This window comes from Chiloscyllium plagiosum, unplaced genomic scaffold (assembly GCF_037043375.1).
Source record: "Chiloscyllium plagiosum isolate Xiang-an unplaced genomic scaffold, Cpla_swu_hap1 HiC_scaffold_3, whole genome shotgun sequence".
Taxonomy (NCBI): Eukaryota; Metazoa; Chordata; class Chondrichthyes; order Orectolobiformes; family Hemiscylliidae; genus Chiloscyllium; species Chiloscyllium plagiosum.
The window spans coordinates 64,210,349-64,235,214 of NW_028270141.1; the positions used below are offsets into that span (position 1 = coordinate 64,210,349).

Genomic DNA, 24,866 nt, shown 5'->3' on the forward strand with positions numbered 1-24,866 from the left:
GGGGATATTTCAGAATGCAATGAAGCGGTAAAAAGATTGCTGATTTTTATATTCTGTCCAAAGAGCAAGATAACTAAAAATATAAAGACAAAGTCTTTCTGCAGCTACTTAAAATACAAAAGTTAACAAAATGAATGGTCTATTGGAAAATGATTCCAAGAAACTGATAATAGAAATTAAGGAGATGGCAGATGAATTGAACTGTTGATTTGTACTGACCTTACCAGACCTTTATTAAACAATGATACTTGGTGGTTTAACCTGTGGGTCACTGCCTCAGGCAATGGGACAAGTTGAGAGGGAGAATCCTTCATGATAACCTCAGTCAGTGCAAGGAATTGAATCCACACCGTTAGCAGTGGTCTGCATTGTAAACCAGCAAACTAGCTGCAATTATGGTGACAGACAGATTGCACAAAGCGTTTGATGGATATACCTGGGACCAAGCTTGTATGACTGTCCTGTGCAGTGTTGAGCTTAAAATTCTTAGTCATGCACAAGGGTAGTACTGAGGTGGGGCATGGCAGGTCATTTATCCTTTTGCAGCATTGGAGCCAGGCACTCTTGAGCCACACACTGGCCCTGACCCTCCACAAACATCTGTCCAGGCTGTCGTCTTCAATCGGGATCATCTCTTATTACAACTGCAACATAACTTCCAAACTTCTATACTCAATGCCCTGACTGATGAAGGCCAGTGTTCCAAAAGCCTTCATCACTGCCCTGTCTACCTGTGACTCCACTTTCAGAGAACCATGCACCTGAACTCCAAGGTCCCTCTGTTCCACTACTCTCCTTAAGGCCCTAACATTCACTACAAAACTCCTGCCTTGATTTGACTTCCCAAAATGCGAGACCTCACCCTTATCTCCATTTGCCATTTCTCGGCCCACTTCCCCAGCTGCTCAAAGTCTTGCTGTATTTTCTGATAACCTTCCTCACTGTCCACAATACTGCCTATTTTAGTGTCATCTGCAAACTTACTAATCATGCCTTGTACATTCTCACCCAAACCATTGATATAGATAACAAACAGCACCAACCTGAGGCACTCCTATTTACAGGCCTCCAGACTGACAAGCAACCTTCCACTATTACCCTTTGCTTCCTACCATCAAGCCAATTGTGTATCCAATTTGCGTGCTAGCCCTGGATTCCATACGATCTAACCTTCCAGAGCAGCCTACCATATGGAATCTTATCAAAGGCCTTAGTGAAATCCATACAGACTACGTCTACTGCCCTGCCCTAGTCAACTTTCCAGGTCACTTCGTCAAAGAATTCTAACAAATTTGTGAGGCATGATCTCCCACTCACGAAGCCATGCTGACTACTCCTCATCAAACCCTTTCTTTCCAAATGCATTTCTATCTTATCCCTCAGGATCTTCTCAAGTAACCCACCACAGATGTTAGGTTTACTGGTCTATAGTTCCCAGGTTTTTCCTTGCAGCCTTTCTTACAAAAGGCACAATACCTCCAGACTTCTGGGACATCACCCATGGCTAACGATGCCCTTCTCTAACTTTGACCTTTTCTGCATATCAATTGTAATTGATCCACAGTTCGTTGTCTTATTCTGCAGTTGTACGCTTCTTAAAAACTAGATTTTTGACAAGTCATTTTTGTTAGTCATCTGTTTTAATATTTCTTTATATGGCTCGGTGTCAGTGTCATTTTGTTTTATAACTTTCTGTGAATTGCCGTTGAAAGTTTCAAAATGTTACAGGTGCCGTGTCAATACAAATTCAATATTTCTATCTTTCAATCTCCATATGCACCACATTACGACCTAATCAACACTTCTTATTTTTTCATGAATTTTCTCTTCTACCATTTTCAACCTAAGTGATACTCTGAACTAATTGGTGCTGGAGTGGTAATGATACTGGACTAGTAATCAAGGGAATTAGATTAAAGCTTTGAAAGCGTGGATTTCAATCCCATCATGCCACCTGGTGGAATTTTACTTCAGTTAAGAAATCTGGAATATAACCACTAATGTCAGTAATGGTGCCATGAAACATCAAATGATTGTTGTAAAAACCTATCAGATTCATTAATGAACGAAATTTGCCAAACTAAAGTATTTTGACCAACATGTAATGGCAGGTCAATTGACAGTAATATGGTTGGCTGCCTCTGAAGTGGTATAGCAAGCCACTCTGTTCAAGACACAATTAGGGATAGACTACAAATGTTGTCCCTACCACTGATACCCACATCCAGTGAAATAATAAAATAAAACTTTGGTTCCCCAATAAAAGAAAAATTACAATATGTGAAAATACTCTATTCACATTCATAATTTTAAGGGTGTAAAAAGCTATTTTAATTTTTCATTGCTTTAATAAAATTTGGAAAAATTCTGGAAAAGAATTTGCAACTGAATGTATAACAAGCAGTGTCAGTATGAAATAATTAGTCAATTAAACAATATGTCTTATATATGCACATTTAATCAACAAGACAATTAAATAATTTGCAAGTTGCAATATTTGTCATGGACCAAATTTGTAGCTTATGTAAAAACTGTTAGGAATTACACAGTGACCCAAAATTATTGTGCATACAGCATTAAACATACATAATTAATGTTTGTTTATTCCTGCTGACATCATTTAAGATTATTGTGCACAAATATAGATAACATTTATTTTTAAATCTCCAAATAAGTAACAGTTAATTTAATGCAATATAATTGCAAATAGTAAGATTCCCTGCACTGCACCCAGACTTTGCTAATACCTCATTTTTTTTCCTGTTAGTCACTGGTTAATACACAATATAAATATAACTCAGTACATTATATTGCCATAATCAAATTAGACTATAAAAGGAATATATACATATATATTCACATGACTGATCAGTATTGTGCCAGCTACAGAAAAATGTACTTTCACATTAATAGTGAAGTTAATCTTCACAAACTAATTGGGTATTAGTGAATGAAATGGGTGCTAAGTAAGGACACAAGGGATAATTCCAGCCTGAAAAATGCTAAAACAAATTCTTGAAAGCCAAGCTTACCCACATGACAAATCTACATCTTTAAGATTGTTACTACAGTTAAATTGTAGCTATACTTATTTTCTGTTACAATTCCCTTAATTTTGGGAGTAGCTTGGGCATTGAGCAATGATTTGAGTTCTGAAGAAACACAGAACTGTTTGCTGGAGATCCACAACAGTATAACTACTTCTGATATAGCGATGACAACAAACGTAGTTTTTCGATTTTGACTAACTAGAAAAATGAACATTGAAGACAGAGGTGCACTCCTGGACATTAACAACATTCAATGTTCCACCATACCCGTTGCACTGCAGAATATGATTGATATAGTCCATAGAGTGTGGAAGAATGGGACCTGTGATCTCTAAGCTGTAAGAGTCTATAAGACCATGACAACCCTGGACTTTTCCACAAGTATTAGAAACCTACAAGAGGAGAAAAATTGAAAAGTTCTGGCATTAATTGTTATATATTATATACATTAAACATTGTGGAATGTTTTCATAAGATTTATCATATAGGTTTCACTGTGATGTTTAAACCCAATACTACAGTAGTACAGCAAGAAATAAATTTGAATACTCTTGCCCTCGCTAAATCTACTAATTGCAAGTCAAATAGGAATGCTCAAACCACCCCTTGAGTGAGGCAGTGTTAAACTATCAAATTTGCAAAATTTCTATCCCTAATCACTGTGAAAATACCAACTTCCCTTTAAAATGCTGGGACATTTAGGAAATCCAAATAACCAGTTCCAGCCTATACTGTAAAATATAAATGCAACCACACCTCTTGAGATTTTGGCAATGACTTAAATTTCATGACTGATGGAGCAAACAAAGAGAAATTAGTAGCAAGTGCTTCATACAGGTTGTCCATCAGCCAGTTTTCTGCTATGATTGGCCAACCTCCTACAGCACTTCCTACGGTCTTCCAATCAACTACTCTGCACCCCCTGCCCAAACTAGCACCAGTGTATCCCATTTACTATCTTCTAAAGCCCTCAAAACAACCTTTTGCTTTCCCCATCTACAGCCAACTGTGGAATCTAATTGGGAAAGTTTCAGAATCTTTGAATCCACAGGAATCTGGCATTTCCCAGCTTGTTGCCCCTCATCTCCCATGAACAGAGAATCAATCTATATCTCTGCAGAGTTCAAAACAAGAGCTGACTGCAAAGTATATTTCAGTTTTGCAACTAGAATCAAAGCAAGATGATAACAACTACACACACCTTACCTTAGATTCTACCTCAAAGTAAATCCTAGATTTGAAATGAGCATTTTTTGCTAAATAACTAAGTGAACTATAACTTTTCCAAACATGTTTTATCAGATACTGTTGTTTGGTTCAGACCTTTAAAGCATTTTTCAGTTCATGGAACAAATACTTACCTGGAGCAACTGTAGAGTTGCTCCGGGGAAGGCCACAGGGCAAAGCAGTGTGGGTGGCAGCCCTCGTTGTACACCCTCTTGTGCAACTATATGTGATGAGTTCATTAGAAAAGTTATTAAGGATTCTGTGTAGGATCCTTCAACTGCAACCAGGAATTTCAGTTGCATATCCTGATATCCCTCATGTCTGATCAGAATAAATTAAGGATAAAACATTGAATATTAAATTATTGTATACTACCAGGAGAGTATTGGAATAGCTTACTTGCATAATTGGCTTTAGAAATCATATTGTCACTTCATTTTCATGTTTTTAGCACATTGATGCTTGTACGTGACAATGAAAGGGTACTTATACATAATTCTGTATCATTGAAAACAGAATGAATGCATCAAAATGTGGTACATATTGAATCCATTATAGAAATTTAGAGAATGGAAAGATGCTATTTGACCCACTGCATCCACTCTGGCTGAAAAGAAGATGATCCAGCCTAATCCCATTTTCCAGCTCTTGGGCTTTGGTTTTATAGTTTCAAATTTGCTTCCAATTACCATTTAAAGGATGACGGTTTCTGTTTCTATTACCCTTTCAGACAGTGAGCTCCAGATTTCCATGCAGAGACACATACATACCTCATGCATCTTCTGGGTCTCAGCTTGCTTTCATAACGCTGACTCATTGGCAGCTTCTAAGTAAGCACAAAGTGTCTGTGTCCTTCACTTTGCCTCCTTAGTATATACTCTCTGATTTCAGCACTGACCTTTGGGCTTCCAGCCTCTTTGGGGCTCGCATTGCTTTTTTAGGGCTCCATTCTGAACAGTCAGCTTCAGTGGCTTGCATTACCTCTTAATACAGAGCAAGAAGCAGGCAGCTTTTTAAGGTGGAGAGCACTGAACAGTGAAGGGAATGGACATGCCACTGAGCAGCTCTGTATTATGTCATTATCGCAAGGACAGCGTACGCCAGCACTTTACACAGCAAACACATTGTATATCCTTCAATCAAATGGCCAGTCGTACAAGTCAAAGTGGAACAGTCCTTAGTGGGGTGAAGGGGAACTACACTTAGTTAGGAGCTACTGAAACCATCAGTAAAGGTGTTTGTCCAATTCCAGTCCAGGGGATTAACACGGTCAGTCAAGTATTGGTCCGACCAGAGACAACCCTCCGGATTTCCCTCTTATACCCCTTATAATCCTCAAGGGATTCACTTGATCCTAGCTATCTATACCTGACATATGGCTCCTTTCTCTTGACCAGAGCCTCAATATCTCTAGTCATCCACTGATCGCTACTCCTAACAACATTGCCCTTCACTCTACAGGAACATACTGTCTCTGAACTCTTGTTATTTCACTTTCGAATGCCTCCCACTTGCCAGTGATCCCTTTGCCTGCAAACAGGCTACCCTAATTAACTTTGTAAAGTTCCTGTCTAATACCGTCACAATTGGCCGTGCTCCAATTTAGAACTTTAACTTATATACAAGGCCTATCCTTTTCCTTAACAATTTAAAAACTAATACAATTATGGTCACTAGTCCCAAAACGTTCCTCACAGATATCTCAATCACTTGCTCTGCCTTATTTCCCAAAAGGTCAAGAGTTGATGAATGGAAATAATGCATGCAATAGCGAAGGTACAGTGGCCCTGTGAATACAGAAAGCAGAGAGAAGGTAGTACTTACCCGTTGGGCAAAGCATAATACCATTGACCTCCTTCTTGTACTGTTGGTCATTCCTTTTCACCCGGGATACATTAGTGACTGATCCTGCAATCTGTGTATAAGCTGGTTGCGTCTGATGCTGTGGACTCCTGTGACAGTCTGTCGGATAAAGAATGGTGCTCCTCTCCAGGACCACATCCACCACCTCAATGTCCCTGTCATGCGTGTAGGGGCTCAAGCACAGTCATTTCTGGTTTGCAGCACCATTGGTGTCACCAGCTTTAAATATGGCAGAAAGCCGGAAGGTCCTAGCAGTGAGCAAGCAATTTTTGCACGGAGAAAAGTGGCTTCATGCTTGGGGACTATCTCTGGAGAAAATGAAATTCTACCCTTCATCCTCTCAGAGTATCTTAGAGTTTAGTGAATAATTTATTCTGTTTCACCTTCAATTATTTTCTAAACTGTGCTCATCAAGACATCTGGCTTCTGTATTACTCCACGATATGAATTATCTAAAATGGTGACTGTTAACAAGCTGGATACCTGTAGTCTTGCCACTTTTTGACGCTTTGCTCAAAACTAAACCGCCATCGAGAAGTTGAAAAGGATACAGATAGCATTCGGATGACTCTGATGTTGGAATTTCTTCCTGAGGTTCTGTCTTTATGGGTGGAAAAGACTTCTGTGCACGTGGGTCAATCACTGTTTTTTTGACATTTCTGATATAATTTCTACTAAAAAAAAGGAAATTTTATATACATTATATCTGGCCAATAAAGGAAATTGCCAGTTAAATTATCTAAAGGCTAAACATGCAGATTCCAGCAGTGCGCACCCAGTCTTTCACCCCTTGGAGCTGTTTAAGTAAGTAAATGCCATATAAAAGTTATAGACTCATGTTGTACCTGCCACATTGTTGTTTGTCACTCTTGGCTATATCTACATCGACATGTGCATGACTAATAAAGGCCAATCTGTTCCTCCTTTATGATTAGATGAAAGATAAAAATATGGTCTTCTGACAAAGAATACTACCTGAAAATTGCTTTTCTGTCAAAACATAATACCAAATGCTAATATTATGTAACAGCCATCGTTGAGGCCATCACTATTTTTTTCATTGTCTTCATTTTTGGTTTGGAACTGTGAGTTGAAGTTGAGAATTGAAGTTTGAATAGCAGCTTGTTTTATAATGAGGAATAAACAAAAGCCTTATGTTGCTTGTTGGGAACAGGCCTGGGAAGATAAAGCAGGTTAATTACTGCTGTAAGTACACTGTAGATGATTTGACACAGAGATGTTATTATGATCAGAGACTGATTGGATGATGAACTGGTCAATCAAGGCAGGTCAGGTACTAGCCAGCCAACCACACAAAGTTAAAAAAGAAAGAACAAAGAATGAACTGGCTCTGGATTTTTGAGCAGGAGGCAGTTTTTGCTGTAAAAGCTACCAGACTTGGAAGTTTTTTCTTGGTTTTGCTCTCTCTAGTTTTTCTTATTACGACTTGTTGAACAGACTAAGAACTCTAGTCTGTAAGAAATAAGTAAAAGTCAGACATCTGTGAAAATTGTTCACATTGACCAGTGACTTTGGAATTCAAGATATACAATTCTACCTATCTATAACATACCCATCATTAAAAGTTTTCATGAAGACCTAATATTCATTGTTCAAACAGTTATCGAACTGGCAAATTACATGTTATTTTCTTTTTTAAATTATCCCCTCATTATCTGCTCATGAAAGGTTGGGCTTAGATTGTAGATTTTAATGACATTGCCTAATAGGTTGTATTCTGCTAAAGTTACAATCTAAATTATCAACTGTTGGTTAATAAATAATAAGTTCTAAACTTGGTGTCCAAGACACAAATTTTGTAAAATCCAGTTAGGACAAATTGAGCAATTTTGAGGGTCACTAAATGCTTTAGTTTCGCTATATTGCAAATCCAGTGATAACAAAAGACATCTGAGCAGAAATTAGGCCATTCAGCCCATCGAGCCTGCTCCGCCATGCAATCAAGGCTGACAAATTTCTCAACTCCATTCTCCCCGTAACCCTTGATCCCCTTAACACTTAACAACCCATCTATCTCAGTCTTAAATATTCTCAATGATCTGGCCTCCACAGCCTTCTGTGGTAATGAATTTCATTGATTCACCACTCTCTGGCTGAAGAAGTTTCACGTTATGTCTGTTCCAAAGGGCTCTCCCTTTACTCTAAGGCTGTGCCCTCAGGACCTAGTTTCTCCTACCAATGGAAACATCTTCCCAACATCTACTCTGTCCAGGCCATTCAGTATTCTGTACATTTCAATTAGATCCCCCCTTATCCTTCTAAACTCTGAGTATAGACCCAGGGTCCTCAAACATTCCTCATATGTTAAGTTTTTCATTCCTGGCACCATTCTCGTGAATCTCCTCTGAACATGCTCCTTCTGGAGATATGGGGCCCTAATCTGTGCACAATACTCCAAATGTGATCTGACAAGAGCCTTACAGAGCCTCAGAAGTACATCCCTGTTTTTATATTCAAGTCTTCTTAAAATAAATACCATCATTGCATTTGCCTTCCTAACTACTGACTCAACCTACAAGTTTACCTTAAGAGAATCCTGGACTAGAATTCCCAAGTCTCTATGCACTTCAGATTTGTGAATTTTCTCCCCATTTAGAAAACATTCTATGCGTCTATTCTTCCTAGATTCTGGATTAGAGTGGTGCTGGAAAAGCACAACAGTTCAGACCTGCAATCTTCTTCCAGACCTCTCCAACCCCAACCCCTCTCCGGCCTATCACCCTCACCTTAACCTCCTTCCACCTATCGCATTCCCAACGCCCCTCCCCCAAGTCCCTCCTCCCTACCTTTTATCTTAGCCTGCTTGGCACACCCTCCTCATTCCTGAAGAAGGGCTTATGCCCAAAACGTCGATTCTCCTGCTCCTTGGATGCTGCCTGACCTGCTGCGCTTTTCCAGCAACACATTTTTCAGCTTTATTCAGCTGTAATACAGTTATCTCTGATTCTATCTTCTCCCTCTCAAATCGTAGAGGAAATTCCATCATATTATGATCATTGCGTCCTAAGGGTTCCTTCATCCTAAGCTCCCTTATCAAGTTTGCCTCATTGCACAACACTAAATCCAGTATTGCCTGTTCCCTCGTGGGGTCCACCACAAGCTGCTCCAAAAGGCCAACTCGTAGACATTCCACAAATTCCTTTTCCTTCAAAACCACTAACCTGATCTTTTCAATCCACCTGCATATTGAAATTCCCCCCATTATCACTGTAACTTTGCCATTCCTATACATCTTTTCTGTTTCCTAGTGTATTTTGCACCCCAGCTCCTGATTACTGTTTGGAGGCCTGTACCTCCAACTAATTTTTTTATTTTATCTTTGTGGTTCCTCAATTCTACCCACACAGATTCTACACCATTTGATCCTACTTTGTTTCTTACTATTTATTTAATATCATTTCTTACTAATAAGGCAACACCACCACCTTTGCCCACCTGCCTATCTTTTCAATAGGATGTGTATCCTTGAATATTCAGCTCCCAAGCCTGATCCTCTTGCAGCCACCTCTCCGTGATGCCCACCATGTCATACCCGCCAATTTCAATCTGCGCCACAGCTTATTTACCTTATTCCTTATACTACATGCTTTCAGATATAACACCTTCAGTCCTGTATTAACCGTCCCTCTTCTCATTGTCATTCATTTGTCCAATGTGCTTGAAGCTTGATTGCTCACCTTTTCCATACACTCTGTCCAATTTTTATCTGTGCTGGAGATTCTAATAACCTTCCCTGAGTTCTGCAGTCTTACCTCCTCCTTTACTTAGGGTTTTGTAATTTCCCCTATAACTGAACCCTCCTCCCTCCATTTAGTTTAGAGCAATGTTTACAGCCCTTGTTATGCAATTTGCTAGGATTCTGGTCTCAGCACAGTTCATATGAAGACGATCCCATTGGAACAGGTCCCTTCTTCCCCAATGTCAATGTCCCATGTCCCATTCATGGGTGCCAATGTCCCATGAATTCAAACACATTTCTCCCACACCAATCTTTCAGCCATGCATTTACCTGCTTAATCTTATTGGCCATGTGCCAATTAGCTTGTGGCTTAGGTAGTAATTCAGAGATTATTACATTTTTGATTCTGCTTTTCAATTTAGCTCCTAGCTGTTCATACTCCCTTAGTAGAACCTCTGCCCTAGTGTTATCTATTTGTTGGTACCTATGATAGGGAGGATGACTGGCATGGCTTGCTATCCCTCTGTTGCAACGCCATCCTGTGTAGCCTTCTCACATAGTCCTTATTCACTATAATGGACAGAAAATTGTGAAGGTCATGATTCAAACAAGTGGCTGCATGCCTACATTCCTGATACGTGTTCACATAATACTATTCTAACTCAAATTTTGTAGCCCAGACTTAAAAGCATAGAATAAAAGAGCAGGAATACACAATACAGCCCATCAAACCTCCTCTGCCATTTAATGTGATTTTGGGCTTCAACTCCATTTTTTCACCTGCTCCCCATATTCTTTGATTTCTTGAGAGGTCAAAAATCTGTATTTTTCAGCCTTAAATATATTCAATGATGGAGCACTTACAACCCTCTAAGGTAGGGTATTTCAAATATCACAAGTGAAGACATTTCTCAGCTCAGTCTTAAATGAGTAGCCCCGATCATGAAACTGTGTTTCTTGTTTATTTTTAAGTCAGATCACCTCTCATCTACATAAGGCACGAAGGCATGTAAAGCTCAGCCCTCTATTTTGGTTCTTTTACATGTATGGGCAAGTGAAAAGAACGTTGTTCATATTCCAGTTCAGGAGAAAGTGGAAAAACTGACAAACCATTTTTTTGGCCTCAACACATTGCTATCTACTAATATAGAGTAGCTATATTTGGGGCAGCAATAATGCAAATACATTGTAATTGTTAAAGGAATTTCATAAAAAACTATTAGTTATATACTGAGCTACTTACAAATGAGCTGGTGTAAGATGTACTGACCCACATCCATCTGATGAAGAAAGGTTCACGTGAACATTTTCCTGAGAATTCTCAACTAAATATGTTGAGAACACAACTTCTGCAAAACATGGAATACATTCAATGACAAAAAGATCTTGTTTCAAAACAAGAATCAAAAAACACTATTGAATCATTTAATCCATTCATCTCCTTAAAGATACAAAATTTCAAAAATATCAATGTTTAATATTTCTTCCATTTACAAGGAGGCTTGTTTCAATGATGCATTGTTTCGGTATTATTTTAGCTTTTGTAAATCTTCTGTATCTATATTTTCTGTCAATTTTATGTAATTGTTTCAATCACAGCTAAATTGTCAAAAATATCTAGTTCATGGCTTATGAGTTTTAGAATAACTTTTAAGTTATACTTTAACCCTATAGGCTAAAAGGTTTGAAGAGAGCTATAAAACAGCAGGTGGCTTATTGGTGAAAGAATTGGGGATGTAATGTCTACAATGCTTGTAAAAACAAAATTTTATTCACAGAGATACCTAACCACTTTAAAAACATTCAGTAAATCCCATTTAACTTCGTTAGATATTGGAATAAATTGCAAATGATAAATTATTGGTCAATGTAAAAAAGCCCACACAGCAGGCTATATTGTCATGGAGTTGGGTGAAACTTAGGAAAGTGCTTTGGTTTCGATTTATCTGGTTGTTTGCAAGGAGAGGTTTTTAGTTGCAGTTTAAACCTTGTGATTTGCAGATCCTTGAGAAAAGATAGCCAAAGTGAATCACCATTAAACAGTATGCACAGGAAAAACAGTAAGACCCTAAAGACCTCATTCCTGATGGTTTTGCCCAAAACATCGAATCTCCTGCTCCTCAGATGTTGCCTGACCTGCTGTGCTTTTCCAACATCACACTCTCGACTCTAATCTCCAGCATCTGCAGTCCTCACCTTTCACCTAAAGGCATCACTGACTGAAAAATATGCATAAGGTTTAAGTTCAGCTTACAACTTGTAGGTTTAAGAGTGTCTTATTGACAAGAGAAGCATGGAAGTATTGAAAAGTCACCATAATAAGGGGCTGGACATCCACAGTCAAGAGACTGTAAACAAAAGTTTTACCTCCAATAACAGCAGATGCTGAGGAGAATTCTCCAGAAGACTGTGGCATACTTATGAATACTGTAGGAAGTAAATAACTTCAAGATTGATGTGTTTTACAAGATACATTTTTTGGATGAAGTAGGAAAGTAAACCAATGTGCAAAATATACCTTATATACCCGAGTAATAGTTGATCTCGTAAAAGTCGACCCCCTATTTCTGGCCAAAAAATCTGGAATTTTCCATTTATCTTGTATAAAAGTCGACCCTAGCTCTTCACAGATAACAGATCAACATTTAGGAGTCAGTGTGCCAGTCGTTCTTCTCCGCTCTGGGTCTTTCAGTCTGCCAAGCATTGCACTCCACTCTGGGTTTTCAGAATTACTGTAATTCACTTTTTTTTCTTTATTCGTTTAGAGATCAATTGGGCTTCTGCTAATGATACAATATGAATTTTGACAGACATGAATTTCAGCCACTTAAAAGTAGTAGCCATGTAATAGTCGACCCCATAAATTTAACCTTTAAAAGTAGTCAAAGAAATTTGACTATTACTCGAGTATGTACGGTTTTGAGTAATTATTCTATTTAAGTTGCTTGCTAAAAAGTTTCAAGAAGTGTAATCTTGGAGTGGTTGTACTTGTTAAAATAAAGCATTCAGATTTATTTTTAAATGTGAACAAACCCTAACCAGATCAAAATTATCATGCAAAGTCATGGTGGCAAGCATGCATTACAAAGATTCATAATAACAAATATTTTTTCAATACTTTACATTCAGAATTTATCTATTAATACTATTCAACCTCAAGATTATTATTTCAGAGCTATTGCACTCAGTTCAAAATGGATAATGCAATAGAAATGATTTACCTGACAATCTCATTGCTTCTAAAACTTCCACATTTGCTGGGTACAACAAGGCAGAAATTGATTCTCCTCTGGATTCCTGAGCAGCCTTGAAAAGTACTGTGAATTGGTATGTACAGATGTAAAAGAAAGGACAATGACCAGACTGTAGGAGGTCAAAGAGTGAGCTACAGGATGACAACCTAGAATAGAATTTATTATTAATTTCAGCATGTGAAAAATAAAAACAATCTTTAAAAAGATTATTATTTTACATTTCTTTGCTTTTGCATCTCAAATGAACTTGTTATTTTAATTGCACGTAGAAGATTAATTTGTAAATACCACTAATTTACTATGCTTAGAGCACTAATTCTGATTATCACTGACAATGCGATTTTTATTTCAGATCACAAAACAGACACTTGACTTTTGTGTGGCGTAGGAATGCAATGCCCAAGCTGTTGCCTCAGACCAACTGCATGGATCAGAGGGTCTTTTCCCCATATTTCAATTTACTACATTGGGGGCCCTTTGTGCGTCATTAATCCAGGAAAAATGATCCATCACTGCATTTGGGGTGCACATTACTACAAAAGTTAATTAGTCAAGTAGATAGATTTGTAGAAGGGCATATAGCTTTTTAGCAAGCTGGGAAGTTTGTGTAGGCTAACATTTGGATGAGGTATTTTGAAAGGACAAAAAAAACATGTTGAATATAAATTTAATTCAGAACTGCACAGACCTAAAAGAGACTCAAGCAGTTTAGATGCAACAAAGAGCCAGAACCACAGTAGTGCATGTAAAGTAGAAACTCGTTCATGTTAAATTGGTAACTATCCTAACCTTCGCTTTAAAAAGGTTTGATTTTATACCTCGTGCATTTCATTCACAGAAAAACAGAATCTCCCAAAAGTAAAGATGACAATGCAAGCAGATGGAAGCATTGTTTCAAAAATGAAAATCTGTGCTTCAGTCTTCTACCAACATGTTACTTCTCAGCTGGCTACTACTGACTTACCAGTCTTTCATTAAAATATTCTGTATCTTGTAATCTGGGGACCACTGTAAACCATCATCAACTGATATACTATCAACATCAATTCTTGGAAAAAGTTGCAGCCAGGGTAGCCTGGGATGCATCCAGTATCTCAGACTCTGCTGGAAGGCACATTTTAAAGTAGGGCTATCATCGGGCTCCTGAATAGGTAAAAAAAAAAGTCAAAATAAAATACTTACTTGCTCTGAGCAAATTAAAAACAAAAGATTTTTCTTTATGATTTTTATTATTAGTTCACAGTAAAACAGACCAAAAATGTTAGAACATTGTCAGCCATCATGATACATTTTTAACTAGAACTAATTAAGAATAACAATATATAAAACTCAAATAAATGGAAGTTTAAATGTTTTTGTGTACAAATACAAAGCCAGAGTTTCCCCTTTTTTGCATGAATCTAACTGTTGTTAACACTTATTTTATCTACAGAAACTAAAGGTTCATAATTTCTAGATTTTCCCAAAATTCAGTTATATATAGCAATTTCATTTTTGAGTAAAAATTACTTAACTTTCATCCAGTTTCCAACTCATAGCATTCTCAACTCAATAGTGTCAGGCAAGAGTTACTTTTATTTCACAGAAAATTATTTTCACTAAACTCCAGTGTAGGGAGATTCAAAGCTTCCTACAAGGACAAAAATACTATGGGTGACCATAACTTAATGTGCAACTAAAATGAAAGCGATTTGGAGATCCTAATGAACAATATACCATCACAACATTATTCGTTGATTGTCATTAAAGCAAACTAAATGTTAGAATATTAAACATTTTGTAGATCCTGTCAAATATTGAGATAATCCTGTTGCTTTATAAATGATTGACATGATGACATTTAGAATATGATATACTGTTCCCGTCATGGCTTTAATGAAAGGATATTGCAGCTCTTGAAAGAATGCAGATGAAACTAACCAAAATGATTGAGGGTATTGAGGATTTGGATGATGGGCACTGTTACAAAGAGTTAGCATAATATTCTGCAGGAATATTCTAATTTAATAATCTAATTGCTGTTTTCAGGATTCTAAATAGGAACAACGAGATAAGAAAATGGCAGGGCTACAGGTTTTCACATTGTCCAAAACAGTAGAACTACAGATCGCAATTTGCACTTGAAGGGAGACCAAAGTTAAAATAAATTTGTGGAGAACTCATTAAAAAGTGAGTGGTGATCAATTTGTAGGGCATGATTCCTTGGAGATGAAGAATTTACACATACTAGCACTGATCACACTTTAGCACAAAGTGCAATGCAAAGAGGTAATTGTGCCTTTAATTGAGGTTATGCAGAAGTCCCATTTCAGTATTGGAGTGAGCCGATCATGCTCAACTTAGAAATAGGTTTATGAATATAGTGTGCTGTTTCTACAGGACAGTTCAGAGATATCACTGAGTTCACTATCAGGATAAATACAGGGAGACCCAATTTGAAAATTGTTATTACAAAGAAACAATATGGTCACTAGCTTTGAAAATGAGGAAACATTCTCCATTTCTAATTAACCTCACAGAACTTTTAAAAATCCAGTATAAATATTTACTAAATTGTCACACTTCTACAATAGCTTCTAATAGCCTTATGATTGTCCATGTAATTTTAACATCTGGCTTGTGTGGAGAAGTTGTTGATGCTCATCTGACCAACCTGGTAGCAAGGGGAGCTGAGTCAGAAGACTCCAGAAAGGTGATTTTAACTTTTCTTTGTTTCTATTTGAGCCAAACAAGTAGAGGTGTGTCTCTGGACCAACACAGAAACGAATGAAACTTACACAAATTAAAAACCTTATATACAGTGTGTTGTCATTTCTGACACCAAAGCATTTTCAAAAGTCTGCTTCCTTCTTCTCTCCCATTATCTCTTAGTATTATCCAAAGTTCTTCACCTAGGACTGAGGGAACCTGTTTGGCATTTGAGCCTGTTGATCCTGGAGATTTAGTCATGCAACCCGGTGCACATATCTGGTCAATGCAGACATGCTGAAGGACATCTTGCCACAGATGTATGGACCCTCCTTGTCTTGAACTTCCAAAGGTTGGAGGTGGACAGTCTGGCCACCTTTTACAGAATCATATGTCTTTCCCATCTCTCAGTCTTCCTTTTCTTTTAAATCTTCCCTTTCCTGAACCTAAAAATTAATAGTTAACCTTTCCCTTCTGGGAAATATTTTTAAAATAAATCATACTAAAATCCATCCTGATGAAATTATGAATAATTCAAAAAGGCAGTAATCATGGACATACGTACAAACATACCAGTGTGATGACTGGGATTTCAGTAAAATGTACAGATATTGGATATGCTCACACAGTGTGTACTTGAGCTTAGTAAAGCAGGCAATTACAGATTCTGCCTTTCCAAAGTTAAACTATGTTCAGGGAATTAATTTTGAGTTAAAGTAAATTAGAAGACATATTGTTGTTAAAGGTTTGAAATCAGTGGAAGTAATTTATTGCGATAAATTAAAAGTTTCACAAGGAAAAGTGAATGAGGAGTGTATTTGTGTGAAGATGCTATGACTTTAAGAAGTGTATTTTGTTCTTTTTTTTAAAAGTGAAGAAAAGTTTTAAGACAGAGGCATCAAGGTAATTATTGAAATTCCATAAACAACTTGCGAGTCCTCAAGTTTTTTCAAAAGTAGGAACAATCCAAGCAGCCTGAATGGGTGGGACGAGCTCCCACAGAACCAGGATGTTTTGTTTTAGTTTTTTAGTCACAGTTGCTGGGTGTGGAAGCTGCTTTTCCTCTCTCGAATACAGCTAAAAGCTGGGGGCTTCTCTTCCTGCTATTCAAATTGCATATAAAGCAACCTGTTTTGCTGAATTTACCTTAATCAAGTGTGTGTTTATGAGAATGTTACTATGTTGAAAGTTACTGTTTAGTGGTTAAATACTCTATTATTCTGTTAAGTTTTCTATTGGAGTTAAATTATTCCAATTTGTTCTTTCGTTTGCTGAGGTGGAGGGTGCACAAACTATGGATTGTCCAGAGAAGAGACTTTTGAGAGTCCATTATGTGAAGCCATCTCCAGTTGGGTGCCTCCTGGCACAGTCCTGTCTCCTTGTGAGGAACAGGCAGATGGAATTTGCACCAGATTTCCTATCCTTCTGTCTCTATTGCTTCAGTCCAGAGGACCAATGGCTGGGAGGATGGGAGTGCATGTGCATCTCCAGCAGGTGGATGCTGGAATTGGCTTTTCATGGAAACTGCCAGCCTGTCCATGGAGGCACTCAGACAATCACATGCTTGACGAAGCTAGGTTCCCATAGTGTCGCTGTTTTCCTGCAGCCTCTAGGTATTGAGGGCCATTACCTCCCACAAACTGGCCTGCTGCTCCAATTCCTCCAAATGCCTGTGAAGTCCCTAACTGCTGACACCACAAGAGTGTCTCCTGTCTACGGCTGAGCAGGTGCTTGATCTCTGGCATCTTCAGAGTGCTAGTAGCCTGGGGTGCTTCTTCCTTGGCCAGCTACAGAGCTATTATAGTGGCATGCTCACCAGAGTTTGCTCCCAAACCTGCTAAGCATAACATTCCCACTGAGGAATTAGTATCTGAGCTGGTGGGGGTACAGGAGGCAGACTTATTAATGCTACCACTTAGACAGTCTTGTTCTCAAAAGTCAAGGTGATGGTTCTGGTGGATCATGCAATGTCTCTCTTGAGGCTGTGGACATCCCACTGGTGCCTGCAAGACACAAGGGAGAGAATGTGTAGCAGCCAGTAGTTATAATTATGTGCAATGAATGACACTGACAGTGGGATTAATATGAGAGTTGCAGTGGAATGAAGATTGGTAATTCTTCAGTTGGCGTTACATGGATGTCTCTGCAATCCATTGAAGTGGTCTCAGTCTTCACTTGTGAAAGTCAGGATTCTCTCCTCACCGGGGGGGGGGGGAGAGAGAAGTACTTGATGTTGGGCATCCCTTCTGGTCTGGGCACTAATTTATTGTGGACTGTCTTCTGCTGAAATGAGAGATGGAGAGAAAGACTAAGTAAGGTTAAATTAAGTGACACAGCTATTAGTGTTTGGGGCAGCAAGTGAAGGAGGAATTTGCAGGCAACAGTGAATGTGATAGTGTTTGAACTGTGTTAGGAAGTAGGTACAGCAGTAGAGCTAGAATGAGTGTGAGGTAGCAAAGAGAAGAATGTGACACTTACATTTACCCAAGAAGTTGCTGACCTTCTTGAAACCCCAATAGCTGTTCCTATGGACTGTGCAGACAGTACCAACCAGTGGCGACCTCAGACTAAGCTCAAATGTCAGTCATCTAGGAAGAGGAATGCCCTTGTCTGGAACATCCTTACCACCAGGACTGTGTCACAGAATCAAAATGCCATCTTCCTCTTCTCTGACATCTTCTGACAAAATGTCCGTCACAGAGCAGGGCAATTGTAGTGCTCATGTGCATGCACAGCAGCCTTTCAAAACATGGCACAGGCACCAGGGATACTCGTTTTTTGGCAGATAACTGGAGAGTTGCAATTTCTTTAGGGAGTTGATGCATGGTAAGATGTGACTAGAATTATGTACAGATGTGTAGTGGTGGGGCCAGTAGTTAAGGAGCTAAGTTTGGTGGGATACAGAGAGAGGTCTCACTGGACCTCGCAGAATTAAATCCTCCACAAAATCTTGAAAAAGCTGACACTTTGCCAAAAACCTCTCAGTGTTCTTGCTTCATCTTTAGTTCAGCAGAATATTTTAACCTACTTACTTAATTTATTATGGAGATAAGAATTTATGGGTAAGGTGATGGCTTACCCAGCACAACTAGTTTTGAGATTACTTCAATGTTTTAACAAAATTAAAACATTGCTTTTTAGCAAAAGCTTTGTAGACATTAAACTGAAAACTGGCATACAAACGAAAATGGTTGATTCTTAGTGTTTTCAAAAAATACTTTCACCATCACCTCCTCCCCCACCCTTTTAATTTATTAGGAGTTAAATGAAACAGGGCATTTCTTCCAATTCCTATTCAAGTTGCTGCACATAACTGTATTTTCAGAATAATGACAAATAACACTGTAAACCATATCAGTGAAGGGTAACTCTAGAAAAGTGATAAACTCTTGCCTATGGATAACACAAACAAAAAGGAAAGTCAGAAATGGCAGGTTTTTTTTGTTGACTAGAAGGTTATCATACTAATAATGATTTTTTAAACACATACAGTTTCGTTAGTGGTTATATGAAAACAATTCAAAAAGGTAAGACAGGGTACAGTTCCCTTTACTAATTTCTCAACAGAGTGACTTAGTAACAAGGTTAGTCAGAAACAAAACAGGCAGGATAGCATAAAATCTTGCAATTGGTGGCAACATGATCTTTTTTCCTCAAAAAGGCCTTACCTGTTTAATATAAAAATCATCAGCTTTTATTGTTGTTCTGTGAATGGATCCTGATAACAATTTGATACTTGATTTTGCCCAGGAGAATGGAGTAGGTGAGGTAATCAGGACTCTTGTTTTAATGCTCCAGTCAGTATGTCCATCTGGGTAAATGCTAGGCTGATCTGGGCTACATTCAGCTGAAGCCTAAGTAAAGGATCAAAAATGAACAAAGGTCACGATTGGATATTTGCCTCATTCATACAATATTCTTGCATGGGTTAACTTCATGCAAGTTTATTTTGTCAAGAAAAATGTCTACTGTTCTTAAATTTTGAATAAAAATGATGTATTCATATCAATTCAATGATGCTGAAAATTATATCTTACACAATGTGGTAATGAATAACATTGAATTTTAATGACAGTAGATGGGTCAATAAAGTGGTGCCCAATGTGGATCTATTTTTCTTTCTGAAACCTAGGTTTAAATTCAGTCAGACTGCTCGGAAGGCTTCTCTGCTTAATAATGCTGGTTTCCACTGGCATTCAAATAGGCAAGCTCAGAGAATCCAGATTAAAAGATCATAAAGGCAGAACTGCTATGAAGTCATTTTCATCTACAGGCATTTAGCTTCATATGAACTCCACAAAACCTTACATTATTCCCATAATTACTCACAGCTAATGTCAAGCAGGAGCACAACAGAAGAGTTAAATTAGGCTCAGGCCATCACTATTAATTTCCTGGAGTTCTAGATCAAGGTTTTGTCTTGATTTCCTAAAGTAAAATGTGTCTTTGGAAAATTTTACAAGGTGAACAAAGACCAATTAAGATCCTGCCACAGGGATTTGGAATGAATGAAGGCTAATATCAACCATCCAACACAGCAAAAACCATCCAACACATCACAAACCATCCAACACAGCACAAACCAGAGGGCAGCCATTCAGTTTGTCAGGTGAATGCTAGCTTTCTGTAGTGCAATCTAATCCCTGCAAGGCTATTTCCCACAAGTGTTAATCCATTTTCCTTTTGAAATCATTCACTGTCACACATAATTTCTAGGTCACTATCACTCACTGTATATTCATACTCTCCCTCATATTCTACCCTACATCCTTTGCATGTAATATTTAATCTGAGTCTCCTTGTACCATCAGCTAACAGGAACATTTTTTTTGTCCACCTTATCTAAAGTTATTATAATCTTTTACACTGTCAAATATTTCCTTCATCTCCTTTTCTCCAAAGGGAAAATCCCAGCTTCTCCAACCCTGGACAGAACTTACTGGCAGTAATATGGATCCTACACACTATTAGAGAACTGGTGGGAGTTCCACCACAATTCCAAGCTAATCTGGCACTTATATCAGAGAATAATTATTACAGTGCACAAGGCCATTCAGTCTACTATGCCTGTCCTAGCACTTCAAACGATCATCGTTATCCTTAAAATAAAACAAAGATCTGTGGATGCTGGAGATTTGAAACAAAAACAAGAATTGTTGGAGAAACTCAGCAGGGAGAAAGCAGAAGTTAACATTTCAGATCCAATGACTCTTCATTAGAACCAGTTCTGATGAGGAGGCACTGGACACAAAACATAAACTCTGCTTTCTCCTCAACAGATGCTGTCAAACTTACTGAGTTTCTGCAATAGTTTCTGTTTTTGGTTGAGTATTATTACCTATTGGCCAGCTCCTGCCTTCTCCCACATGCTTGTGTACCATTTCTAGCCAATTAATCATTAAATGCCTTCTTGAATGTCTCAACTGAACTTACCTCCACCACATGTCCTGGCAGTGCATTCTGTATCTCAACTCTGATTTATAACTCGATGATATGACACACTGATGCACTTTAAGAACTGCCTAAGTGTGCCATGAAATTTCATACAAATGTACTGCAAATCAATGCAAACAGATGTAACCATTCATGTATTTGATCCTTCTTTAGCTTGTATGCTCTATGTTGCAAACCTCATTAGTTAGAGCATAACCATAGTAAATACAAGTAAATGCTATGTTTATGAGCAATGAATTCAGCCTAAAAAGGTGGGTGTGATGTGGAATTGTTTGCTTCACTAAAGTGTGCCAGTCAATGAAAAGATTGGGAATGACTGACTTAACTACTCACAACGTGAAAAAGCTTTCTCTCTGGTCAACCTTGCTTCTTTTGCAAATCTCTTTAAACCAATGCCCTCTTTTTTGTGTTCCTGCTTGACGTGGAACAGCTTCTCCTAATCTATTCTATCCATTGTTTTTGAAAACCTTCATTAAATCACTTTCCCTTCAAGGACAAAAGTCCCAGCTTTTGGGACTACATAACTGAAATTTCTCATTCTTGGAACGATACTTGTAAATCACTTTTGCACTCTCTCCAATGCATTCACATCTTTCTTATAATGTTATGCCCAGAATTGTCCACAATTCTCCAGCTAAGGCTGAACAAATGGAGTATGCAGGATCAATATTATCTCCTGTTTTTTTGTCCTCTATGTCCTTTTAATATAGCGGAAGACATATTATACCTTTTCACTTCTCTCTCCCTGTCCTGCCAGCTTCAATGACCTGTGCACAGATACACCAATGTCCATCTTCTACACACCCTTTAAATTGTAATCTCCTATTTTATATTGGCTTTCAATTTTATTTCTATGCATTGAACCTCATTAGCCACTCATCAGCCCACTTCATCAACTGGTCAATGTTCTTTTAAGGTCCTGGACAGTGTTAGGTCTCCGACTGAATGAAAGCCCCTGGTAGGTCAGAAATGTCACCCTGAAACCTGCAAGCCAACCAGAGGTTCACAGCTTTGCAGTAACAGAATTTACTGGCACTTGGAGTTATGCCAGAGTCAGGGCATCTGTCAGTTTCCTGGAGCTCAAGATGTAGGTCTTGGCATGAATCCCTAACAAAGAAACTTTGTGCCTTTGGAAAATTGCACAGTTATGCACTAGAACCTACCCACAGGACTAACAATAGATCCTCCACATTAGGTCTGTGTGGGCAGGACTGTTGCAAAGGTCAAGGGCTCCAGTCAGGGTGAAGGAGAGGGAGACAGATTTGATATAAAATGTAATTCTTCCTGCTGCCCCACCTTCCTAATGCTAGAATCCTTTACCAGGCACACAAGGTCAACCCCCGCCTCAAAAGTCTGCATGAACACCTGACAGGATTTACGAAACAATTTCCACCACTCACTGCCAGTGATTATGAGCAGCAGCAGGTTAAATTCCTTAACAAAACCTGCAGTACCTTCCAACAGAAAGACTGAAAATAAACAAAGACATGTGAGGTAATCCAAGCAATGATTTATAACCTAGACAGTCAGCATTAATGCTTATCATCTTGGCACTAGAATGATTTGTCCAGGAATAACGATGATGAAAATAAAATGATCAAAACTTACAATGTATCTTGGAGGTGATGCTATGTGCATGAATAGTGCTGGTATTTCTCACCAATTCAATAACATTAGGCAACAAGTGATTCACTTAAATAAAATTCAGGGCCTGGTCAGCCTCACAACCAGCCATACATTGGTGTTGGTATGCTCCAATTCATTAAAAGACCATCACCGTGTTCTCAGCTCTATTAAATGTCAATCTAATGAACAAAAGTAGGAATTGTTTTGTAACAAACAGTATAGAACTATATTTTTAACAAGGAAACTGGAAATAGCGATACAGCAAGTCAGCGATTTTCTGTTGACTGTTAACAGCCAATCATCCTGGAAACAACATTCCTTCCAATTAGAAGTAAAAAAAAATATTGCTGCAGGTGTAAATGAATTGTGATAATTGCTTAAACAAAAGTGCAGAGATTCTTCATCCATTACAATAGTTTAGGTTTAACAATACGTTCAATGCTTACACCACTGGATAAACATTTGTGACACTATATCCACAAAAGTATTGTTATTGTGAAGTCTGCTGCTTCAAGAACTGGAATCATTCACTGTGGCTAGCATTTTAGTGATGATTGTGCTCCAATCATGGAAGGTAGAAGGATCCTAATGCTGCAAATGTGTTGCTGGAAAAGCACAGCAGGTCAGGCAGCATCCAAGGAACAGGAGAATCGACGTTTCAGGCATAAGCCCTTCTTCATCCTGTTCCTTGGATGCTGCCTGACCTGTTGTGCTTTTCCAGCAACACATTTTCAGCTCTGATCTCCAGCATCTGCAGCCCTCACTTTCTCCCAGAAGGATCCTAATGCAGTGCTTAAACTGAACTTTATTGAGCCATTCAGCTCAAATTGTTAAATGATTAAAGTAGAACAGGAACTATAATTTATTCATAAACTTGCCCTCTGTTAAGCTTTACAGTAAAACCATCATTTCTCAATAAGCTATGTCAGCAAATGTATGAAATGAATGTCATTTTATTGTTTTTCATTCAAGCCAGTTTTTTTCTGTGATTTATTTTGGGAGTGTTATGCTTTATCAGTCTTATTTTGATTAGAAATCCAAGGCTTATCACCTCCATCCTATGCTTTGTTTTTATAGTTTCACTACTGCTTCTTACTAAATAGTGCTACATTAATACTTGCCCTGTGATTTCTCCCTATCTGCTTATTATTAGCCTATGTCTGCACATTAAATATCTAATGTTTTCACCCTTGTTTCAGTTCTTGCTGTCTAGGTGATAGGCATTTTGTTGTTTGGATTCTTATTGACAGTAATGCACCCAAAGTTCGTAAACGTTATATACAACATCAGCCAAAGCCAGAGTTGACAAACAGAGGCAGTTTTGTCTTGCATTATACATAAACAAAATTACTTTTCAAGTTCAGAACTTACTTTGGTCTGCAGCTGTGGAATTGTTGAAGACATTGGAAACTGAGTGCAACATTTGGATTCACCATCTTTAAATCTTTTCAGCTCCCCACTGATTTGATTATATTCTGCCTTCAGATACCGATGCTCATCTTTCAACCCAGCAATCTCTGTATTTAGTTTCTCATTTATTTGATGCAGTGCCTCACAAACAGTGGTCATTTGAACGCCTTCATAGCTTGAATTAACTTTAAAGATATCCAGCAGAGTCTGTGCAGCTTCAAAACGGGCTTTTTCATCATCACCCTCTTGATGATTCAGTGATAGAGATGCTACAACTGATCCTTTCTTTGGAACTGCAGAGCTAGTAAAAGGTACTTTGGTTCTTTTTGGAAAAGCCTTCTGTTGTCTCTGGCCATACTTCAGTTTGGCCCTCTTGTGAAATGTCAAGACATTCTGGGAATAGTTAAACTGATTTCCATTTTGCGACAGCTGGCCTAGAGAAAAATAACAAAGCTTGCTGTTTTACACTTTATATCTGTTGGCAAAGTGTGATAATTAGTAAAACAGAAAGAAGATAAAATAACCAGGGTGCATCGATAGTTCATATTCTGTAAAACAATCTTTTTAGTGTCTGTATGAAAGTTACGTTCTAGT

The 24,866-nt window shown here is 38.2% G+C and overlaps 1 protein-coding gene across 2 annotated transcripts in view; it reads right to left on the reverse strand.

Moving 5' to 3' along the window:
* Positions 1-2,440: 2,440 nt before the first annotated feature.
* LOC122543791 (protein downstream neighbor of Son-like) overlaps positions 2,441-24,866 on the reverse strand; it is a 55,705-nt gene continuing 33,279 nt past the window's right edge. Inside the window, exons 2-9 of one of the 2 annotated variants that reach the window (XM_043682580.2) lie at positions 24,234-24,706; positions 19,451-19,636; positions 14,059-14,237; positions 13,062-13,240; positions 11,084-11,189; positions 6,692-6,811; positions 4,412-4,598; positions 2,441-3,442 (exon numbers count right to left, since the gene is read on the reverse strand). In XM_043682580.2, the coding sequence (XP_043538515.2) occupies positions 3,245-3,442; positions 4,412-4,598; positions 6,692-6,811; positions 11,084-11,189; positions 13,062-13,240; positions 14,059-14,237; positions 19,451-19,636; positions 24,234-24,706 (1,628 nt within the window). In that variant the 3' untranslated portion in view covers positions 2,441-3,244. Of the gene's footprint in view, positions 3,443-4,411; positions 4,599-6,691; positions 6,815-11,083; positions 11,190-13,061; positions 13,241-14,058; positions 14,238-19,450; positions 19,637-24,233; positions 24,707-24,866 lie in introns of both variants that reach the window. The other variant, XM_043682572.2, reaches the window with a different exon arrangement.